Here is a 10,161-nt window from a genome sequence, read left to right as displayed (position 1 = left end):
TGCCCCGGCAGGGAATCGAACTGTGGCCTCCTGTTTCATAGGTTGATGTTCAACCACTGAGCTATGCCAGATGGACTAATTTTTATATATGGTGTTAGATAAGGATTTAAGATTATTTACTTTTTACATATAGATCTCCAGTTGTCTCAGCAAACATATTTGTTGAAAAAAATCTTATTTTTTCTCTCAGTGAATTGTTTTGGCACCTTTGTTGAAAAGCAATTGGCCATAATTATAAGGATTTATTTCTGATCTCTCAGTTCTCTTCCATTGATTTGTATGTACTATCCTTGTACCAATTTCGCACTCTTCTTTTCTAGGTATTTTTAAGTCTTTGTTACTAGTAGGAATCAAGTTAAAATTACCTTGAATCTAAAATATTATTAACTCAGAGCTATTTTCCTTAAAATGACTGACAGATTAATATTTAATCTATTATAAAATTGGAATAATAGGAAAATGCTGCTTTATGCTTCAATTAGGTAACTTGAAATTGCTTTGGAGCCATTAAATTTTTATGGAACTAAGTTGCCAAGATGTTAGAGACTTTGGTATTCATGTTATATTAAATATCTTGTTGAATAGCATTTAATTTTGTACTTTGAATTTGAACAATTGTCATTATTATTATTTACTCATTTTCTCTTAGTCTAAGTAACATTTCCAAAGATCTGATTTTCCTTCTTATTTCTTCCAGATCAGTCTCTAGAGTCCCGTAGACTCTTTAACAAGCCAGTGCAGAGCTTGCCCAACATGGACTCTATTTTCAGTGAAGCCCTTCTGAAGATGCGGAAGCAGCACCCTGGGTGCCTTTCTCAGGAGACTTGTGTCCGAGCAGTCCAGGCTGCCGCACAGTATCCCTATGAGGTGGGCATCAAGAAGGAGGCGGAGCTGTTTATGTACCTTCGTCAATCGGGGCAGGCTAGAGCCCTGCAGTATGCTTTCTTGGCTGAGAGGAATGCAAATAAGTGGTCAGTTCCCTCTGGAGCATCCTGGAAAACGGCGTCAGCACGCCCCATCTCCTCAGTGGGCGTTCTCGGTAAGAACATGGGGTGGTTAATGTCATTCTCCAAATCTGCACATGTGAAGTGCTACTACCATTTGCTTAGGGCCACTGGGTTCCAGGTTCTATGCTAGACATATTACATGTGTTAGCTAGCTTAATTTTCACCCCAGCCTATTAACTATCTTCATTTTACATGTGAGGCCTAGAGACACTAACCTTCTCAACAAGGAGCTAAATAAACACAAGTGGTGTAAGAGTCTGACACTAGATCTGTCTGAATCTGGACTCTGGGCATTTTTCACTCATCCCATCATCTTCTTTGTTTGAATCTGTCACTCCTGAATTTCCCAACAATGATTATTATTTGTACCACATTTTAAGGTGTGTCCTGTCACTCTTGCAGCTAGGAATTTGGAATGAAGTTTGTGTTTTTCTGGTCCCTGGAACCATTTCCTTCTCCTAGTTCAAAACCAACTATCTTCAAATCCATCTGAACTTTGAAATAGGGGCTTACCTTCTTTTGAAGCTGGAATTTTTTCAAACAAATGTCTTCCTTTCTCAGAAGCTAGTTCTCTGATTGGCTTCTTTGGGCCACTTTCTTAAGCTTCACTTGCTCTTAGTCTTGACCCAAGAATGATCTTTTGTGGATTTTAAACCTTGTGAAATGGGAAGTAAAATGTTATATGCTTTAGCTCGTGTACAGTCTTTTTGGGGAAGAGGTTCATAGTTTACTAAAAGCATCTACTTACTTTTTTTTTTTTTTTAAGCATTAACTTTCTTAACCCCTACCTGGCTCTTTAGCACCCAACCCAACCTGGAGAGAAAAAGCCCACTGTATGCATCTTCTTAGTGTTATCTCAGTCAATTTTTAGTATAAAATAGTTGGTTTTTTAAATTTTTCAATTACATTTGACATACAATATATAGGTTTAAGGTGTACAACATAGTGACTAGATATTTATATAACTTACAAAGTGATAACTCTGGTAAATCTAGTACCCATCTGACACCAACCATAGTGGTACATACTACATACAATGGAATACTACTCAGTCATAAAAAGAATGAAATCTTGCCATGTGTGACAACATGAATGAACCTAGAGGGTTATGCTAAGGGAAATAAGTCAGACAGAGAAAAACAAATATCATATGATTTTACTTATATGTAGAATCTAAGAAATAAAATAAATGAACAAACAAAACAGAAACAGACTCATATTTACAGACAACATTTTGATGGTTGCCAGATGGAAAGGGGTATTGGGGAGATGGGTGAAAAGGGGGAAGGGACAAGGGTCAGCAAATTGTTTCTGTAAAGTTCCAGATAATGAATATTTTAGGTTTTGTGGACTATAGGGTCTCTGTTGCAACTACACAACTCTGCTATTGAGCACAAAAAAGCCATAGAGAACACAAAAACAAATTAGCATGGTTGTGTTCCAATAAAACTTTATTTATAAAACACTGAAATGTGAATTTGATTAATTTTATGTGTCATAAAAATATTATTATTAATTTTTTTTGGTTTTCCAACTGTTTTAACGTGAAAACATTTTTTCTCTACCCACTGAGCCAAACCGGTTAGGGCACGTGAAAACATTTTTAGCTTGTAGGCAATACAGAAGCAGGTAGTGGGCCGGATTTGGTCTTTATGGCCTTTAAGGTCTCCTCCAAGGTCTCAGACTTGTTCTCTGTATTTTCTATCTTCAGGTGATAATGAGGGATCTTGTAGGGGATTTTATGGGCCAATTATAGATCCCACACATATCCCTTAACCATTTTAGTGTCCAGAATTAGTCATATGATACAAGGGATGTGGAAAATATAGTCTCTTATGAGTCCAGGAGGAAAATGAAATGATATGGGGAAGGGACAGCAACATCTTTGCCATTGAATAGTTTTCCATTCCTCTTGCCTTTGCTGAAAACATTATTCTGTTCTCCTTTTCCTTCTCCAACCTGTATAATTCAAGTTCCTCAATTTTACCCACTTCAATATGTTCTTTCATCAAATACTTTTTCAAATATCTTTATATTGAAGCTTTTCTTGATTCATTCAACCAAATATAATCTCTTTCCTTTGAATCATCAGATAAATTTAAATTTCTCAACTCACATCATTTACTTTACCTTATAGGATGGATATTTGTGAACTTTTCTTCATCCTACTACTAGATTATAGGCTCCCCGAGGAGTGGTACTTTTCATATATCAGTTTTATTGAGATGTAACTCATCTCTCTATATAAAAGCCTAAGCAACCAAGTGACCAAACGACCAGTTGCTATGATGCACACTGACCACCAGGGGAAGACACTCAACTCAGGAGTTGTCCCCTGGTAGTCAGTGTGCTCCCACAGTGGCAGCGCTGCTCAGCTGACTGACTGGCGCCAGACACAGAGCTCACAGCTGGTGAGCGCTGCTGGGGATTGACTGGGTGTGAGCCCGTGGCAGGCGCAGTGGGGCCAGGATGAGTGGGAGTGGCAGACAGGAATGGCAGGTGGCGTTGCACTGCCAGTTTTGGCTCAATCCCCACAGGCCACACTGAGAGACCCCACCAGTGCATGAATCCGTGCACCGGGCCTCTAGTATACCATAAAATTCTTTTAAAGAGTATAGTTCAGTGTAATGTAGTATAGCAGCTATGAAAAACAGCATGGCAGTTCCTCAAAAAAAAAGAAAATAGAGGTATCATATGATCCAGAAATTCCACCTCTGAGTATATACCCGAAAGAATTGAAAGCAGAGACTCAATTAGATATATGTACACTCATGTTTATAGCACATCGTTCACAAGAGCCTAAAGTAGAAACAATTCAAATGTCCATCAGTGGATGAATGAATTAACAAAATGTGATGTATACATACAATGGAATATTATTCAGGCTTAAAAAGGTAGGAAATTCTGACACATAATAAAACCAACATAGATGAATCTGAATCTTAAGGATATCATGCTAAGTGAAATAAACTTTTATATGGTTCCACTTATATATGAGGTACCTAAAATAGTCGAAATCATAGAGATAGAAAGTAGAATTGTGGTCATCAGTGGCTGGAGGAAGGGAGGAATGGGGATTTATGGTTGAATGGGTACAGAGTTTGTTTTTCAAAATGAAAGGCATTCTGGAGATGGATGCACAACAGTGTGAATGTACTTAATACACTAACCTGTAAACAGATGTAAATTTTACAGGTATTTTATCACAATTAACATTTTTAAAATATATTTTATTGATTTTTTTCAGAGAGGAAGGGAGAGGGATAGAGAGTTAGAAACATCGATGAGAGAGAAACATCGATCAGCTGCCTCTTGCACACCCCCCACGGGGGATGCTCCCACAACCAAGGTACATGTCCTTGACCAAATCAAACCTGGGACCCTTGAGTCTGCAGGCTGACACTCTATCCACTGAGCCAAGCCGATTAGGGCACAATTAACATTTTAAACAAATATATATATAGTAACAATGTCACCAAAAGAGAATACACTTCAGTTATTTTTAGATATTGACAAAGTTGTGCAGCCATTGCCGCAATCAATTTTGGAACATTTTCATCACCCTGAAAAGAAACCCTGTACTCATTAGCAGTTATTACTCATTGTCCTTCCCTCAGCCCCTGGCAACCACTCACCCACTTTCTATCTCTATGGATTTGCCTAATCTGGACATTTCATATAAATGGAATCATATACCATGTGGTCATTTGTATCCAGCTTCTTGAACTTAGCATAATATTTTTAAGGTTTTTCCATATTGTAGCATATATCAGTGCTTCATTCCTTAATACAGGTGAATAATATTCCACTGTTTGGATATACCACATATTGTTTATCCATTCATCAGTTGATGGACTTTTGGGTTGTTTCTACTTTTTGGCTATTTTGAATAATGCTTCTCTGAATACTTACGTGCAAGTGTTGTGTGGACACATGTCTTCAATTCTCTTAGGGATATATGTACATGTCCCTAGCTACCCATCTCCCTATCTCCCTAGTTAGGAGTGAAATTGCTGGCAACTCCATATTTAATATTTGAGGAACTTCCAAACTGTTTTTCCACAGCAGCTGTACTATTTTATAATCTGCCAGCAATTCATAAGGTTTCCAATTTCTCCACATCTTCACCAGAACTTGTTCTTGTCTTTTTAATTATCGCTAACCTAGTGAATATAAAGTGGCAGCTCATTGTGGTTTTGATTTGAATTTCCTTAGTGACTATTGATGTTAGGCATCTCTTTCTATGCTTGTTGGGCATTTGTATATCTTCTTTGGAGAAATCTTTATTAGACCCTTTGTCTAATTTTAAATTGAGTTGTCTTTTTTTTTGCTGTTAATCCTCACTCAATGGTATTTTTCCATTGATTTTTAGAGAGAGTAGAAGAGAGGGGGAGAGACAAAGAGAGAGAAACATTGACGTGAGAGAGACATTGATTGGTTGCCTCCAGCATGCTCCCCAACTGGGGCTGGGGATTGAGCCTGCAACCAAGTTACATGCCCTTGAGTAGAATCAAACCCGAGACTCATTAGACCAGGGTCCAATGCTTTATCCACTCAGCCAAACCAGCTAGATAAAGTTGAGTTATCTTTTTATTATTGAGTTTAAGAGTTCTTTATATATTCTGATACAAATCCCTTATCAGATTTGTGATTTGCAAATATATGATTTACAAATATTGTCTCCCATTCTGTGGGTTCTTTTTACTTCTTTAATGTCCTTTGAAGCACAAAAGTCTTAAATTTTGGTGATGTCCAATTTATCTATTTTTTCTTTTGTTGCTTGTGCTTTTTGTTTCATATCTAAGAAGTTACTGCCTAGGTCATGAGATTTACTCTTAAGAGTTTTATTGTTTTAGCTCTTACTTCAGTCTGTTATCCATTTTGAATTAATTTTTGTGTATGGTGTGAGGTAGGGGTTCAACTGCATTCTATTGCATGTAGATATCCAGTTGTCCCAGTACCATTTGTTGAAAAGACTGTTCTTTCTTCCATTGAATTATCTTGCAAATCTTGTCAAAAATTGATTGGCTGTAAGTGTATGAGTTTATTCTAGGACTCTTGAGTCTATTCCATTGATTCATATGTCTGTCCTTATGCCAGTACCACACTTTCTTGAACACTTTAGCTTTGTCATAAGTTCTGAAAGTAGGAAGAGTGAGTTCTTCAACTTTTGTTCTTATTTTTCACTATCGTTTTTGTTACTATAGATTCTTTGTATTTCTATGCAAACTTTAGGATCAGCTTGTTAGTTTCTGCAGGGAAAAATAACAGTTGGATTTTTGATAGGATTGCACTGAATCTGCAGATCAATTTGGGTAGTATTGCCATCTTAAATTGTTAAGCCTTCTGAATAATGGGCATGAGATTCTTTCCATATATTTGGGTCTTCTTTAATTTCTTTCAATACTGTTTTGGGGTTTTAGTGTACAGGTTTTGCAATTCTTCATTTAATTTATTCTGAAGTATCTTATTCTTTTTAATGCTATTGTAAGCAGAATTGTTTTCTTAATTTCATATTCAGATTGCCCATTGCTAGTGTGTAGAAATACAATTGATTTTTGTATATTGATCTTGTATCCTGCAACTTTGCTGAACTTGTTTATTAATTCTAATAGTACGTGTAAATCCTACTTATTGTTATGTACTCTAAAGCACTTAGCACAGTGTCTAGCCTTAACTAGTATTGAATCCATGTATATTCCTTGAATTGATCTCTTTAAATGCCACATTGCCACAGAAGCCTTGCATCCACTGAATAATTTTCCAGTTCTCAATACCATTGAATCTTTTTTTTTTCTCCTTTACTCTTATTTACAGGCTTGGGAACAATGGGTCGAGGCATTGTCATTTCTCTTGCAAAGGCCAAGATTCCTGTGATTGCCGTAGAATCTGACAAGAAACAGCTAGAAACTGCTAACAAGATAATAACCTCCTTCTTTGTAAGGGAAGGCTTGAAAATGCAGCAGAGTGGCCACACTTGGTCAGGACCAAAACCCAGGTTAACTACATCTTTGAAGGAGCTTAGTAGTGTAGATTTAGTCATTGAAGCGGTATTTGAGGAAATGAATCTGAAGAAGCGGGTCTTTGCTGAACTGTCAGCTGTGTGCAAGCCAGAAGCTTTTTTGTGCACCAATACGTCAGCCCTGGACATTGATGAGATTGCTTCATCCACTGATCGTCCTCACTTGGTCATTGGCACCCATTTCTTCTCACCAGCTCATGTCATGAAGTTGTTAGAGGTTATTCCCAGCCGATACTCTTCCCCCACTACTATTGCCACTGTTATGAACTTATCAAAAAAGATAAAAAAATTTGGAGTAGTTGTAGGCAATTGTTTTGGATTTGTTGGGAATCGAATGTTGAATCCTTATTACAATCAGTCGTATTTCTTGTTGGAAGACGGCAGTAAGCCAGAGGAGATTGATGAGGTGCTGGAGGACTTTGGTTTCAAAATGGGACCTTTTAGAGTGTCCGATCTTGCTGGGTTAGATGTGGGTTGGAAATCTCGAAAGGGGCAAGGTCTTACTGGACCTACGTTGCCTCCAGGGACTCCTGCCCGAAAGCGAGGCAACAGGAGATATTGTCCAATTCCTGATATGCTCTGTGAATCAGGACGATTTGGCCAGAAGACAGGTGAGGGTTGGTACCAATATGACAAGCCGTTGGGTAGGATTCACAAACCTGATCCCTGGATTTCCAAACTTCTGTCACAGTACAGGGAAACCTATCAGATTGAACCACGTATCATTAGCAAGGATGAGATTCTTGAGCGCTGCTTATATTCGCTCATTAATGAAGCATTCCGTATCTTGGGAGATGGGATAGCTGCCAGCCCAGAGCACATTGATGTTATCTATTTACATGGGTATGGATGGCCAAGGCACAAGGGTGGGCCCATGTTCTATGCTTCCACAGTTGGGTTGCCCACAGTGCTAGAGAAGTTGCAGAAATACTACAGGCAGAATCCTGATATTCCCCAACTAGAGCCTTGTGACTATCTGAAAAAATTGGCTTCCCAAGGAAACCCTCCTCTGAAAGAATGGCAAAGGTTGGCAGGACCCCCCAGCAGTAAATTGTGATTCAGCCTTTCAGGTTATGCCTCACAGGCTGGCATCAGGTCATGCTCACTGAGCATTAAATTTAAACCCAAAGGTCCAAAGTAAGATTGCTCTGAAATACAAAGCTAAAGAAATAATCAGCTAAGCCTCCTCTTTGGGTCTTCTGCCTGATGATTCTAATGGGTCAAATATTCATTAATGTGCTTCCTATGCCCCTGAATCTGTCCCTACAAGATAAACTATTCCAATTCCAATGAATAAACTCACATGAACACCTCTATAGCTAAGAAGAGAGCCTCAGGAATAAGTTGAGGTTCCCAAGTGCTTTTATCATTGGAGAAATATGTAATCAATTAACAACTGATAAAAGCAACTACGTTATAAATTAATTTTGACCCCCTTCAGCCTCACACACATAGCACTAATAGGAAATCTTACGGATCCTTCATTCAATAAACATTCATTGGGCCTCCCCTGAGCATCTTGCCCAGCACTTGACAGACTTAGAGCCCAGGCGGGCATTAATCTAGCATGGATGCCTGTGATGAAGTTCAGTCCATAGTCTCAGGCATGTAATGGAGATAGTTGTCAGGGTTGAGTCAGCAGTGAAGGTCATAGTGAGTGAGCATGAAAAGCTGCCCAAGGGAAGGCAGGGTGTCAAAGATAGAACAGAGTTGAAGTTATAGGCAAGACCCAGTTGGGAATTGGTGAGGAGCCATGTACTTCAGACCAGAATGGGGAACTCAGAGTAGCTTGGCCTGTCATGCTCAGTATATCGCTTCTGTCCAAGGCCCACTCACACATGTTCACAGTTGTGCTTGCTGCCTGCAAGGGGCTCAGTAATGTTTGTTGATAATTACCTGGAGATCAGGGGATGTCCTGGTCTTTCTTTACTCTTCTATTCATGGAGAAATAATAGTAGTATGTTGTTGACTTAGTGTAAGAAGGGTTCTTAGAGAACATCTAACCTTCTCTGATTCTGTCCTTGATTTAGATTCTGTAATGATGCTAGTTTTCCTGTCATGATAAACTTTTGTGTTATTGGGTGTGAAAATGGTTGCGTCTTGAAAAATGCAAAATTATTATAAAACAATTTTTTTATAATTTTGTTATAAGACTTCTCTTTTAATGTTTTGTGTGGTTGGTTAATATTTGGGGGGTTGGTCAACACAAAAACTCGTACACAGATGTTTTCATCAGAATTACTCATAATAGCCCCAAATTGGGAACAAAGTAAATGTCCATCACTGATGGGTGGATAAACAGAGGGCAGAATAGCCATACAATAGACTATTCAGCCATAAAAAGAGATGAAGTACTTATACATGCTACAACATGATGGACCTTGAAAATATTTTACTAAGTGAAAGAACCCAGTCACAAAGGCCACATATTGTATGAACATTTATATGAAATGTTCTGAATAGGCAAATCTATAGCAACAGAAAGCAGATAGAGGTTCCCTAAAGCTGGAATGATTGGGGATGAAAAATGGGGAGTGACTGCAAATAGGTACAGAATTTCTTTATGGGTTAATGAAAATGTTCTGAAATCATTGTGGTGATGGTTACATAAGTCTGTGAATCTACTAAAAACTATTGAGTTGTATACCTTAAATGGGTTAATTACATGGTGTGTAATTATATCTCAATAAAGATTTTAATAAATAAGTAAATAAATGGCTCAAGTTGTTGGCCTTCAGTGTTGATGCTGTTTTCAAAGTATTTTTACCCGTGAATTCAAACAAAACCATCATAAGTTCTAATAAAGAAGTTTTGAATGAATATACCATGTTTTTCATTGTAAAAACAACAATAAAAAACCTAAACACCCTTAAAAGTTTGCCTCGAATTGCAGCTCAATTTTGAATAGTTTTTAAAATGTATATTGCTGGAGTTTATATAAATTGGTTCTTGAAATTAAAGACATCAATATAAAAGATTCCTGAAAGTAGTAACTTGGTCTCCAAAGTGACTTCTTTTCAAATTAATATAAACACACACACACAATAACTTTTTCTTCTTTAGACCTTTAGTGGAATTTATTTTCAGTTCTTTAAACTCATTTTTTCCCTATTCTATCCTCTAGATCAGAGC

General features: G+C 37.7%; 1 protein-coding gene across 2 annotated transcripts in view; it reads left to right on the top strand.

The window, feature by feature from the left end:
- The window catches only part of EHHADH (enoyl-CoA, hydratase/3-hydroxyacyl CoA dehydrogenase), a 40,571-nt gene extending 31,248 nt beyond the window's left edge, over positions 1-9,323 (top strand). For both annotated transcript variants that reach the window (XM_006773645.1, XM_015570427.1), the window contains 2 exons: positions 698-1,039; positions 6,825-9,323. In XM_006773645.1, coding sequence (XP_006773708.1) covers positions 698-1,039; positions 6,825-8,086 — 1,604 coding nt within the window. In that variant the 3' untranslated portion in view covers positions 8,087-9,323. The remainder of the gene's footprint in view (positions 1-697; positions 1,040-6,824) is intronic.
- Positions 9,324-10,161: the final 838 nt, after the last annotated feature.

The sequence above is a fragment of the Myotis davidii genome, unplaced genomic scaffold (assembly GCF_000327345.1).
Source record: "Myotis davidii unplaced genomic scaffold, ASM32734v1 scaffold27, whole genome shotgun sequence".
In the NCBI taxonomy this organism is placed as follows: domain Eukaryota; kingdom Metazoa; phylum Chordata; class Mammalia; order Chiroptera; family Vespertilionidae; genus Myotis; species Myotis davidii.
Note: the sequence above shows the minus strand (reverse complement) of the source record. Positions and strands in the feature narration are given on the sequence as shown.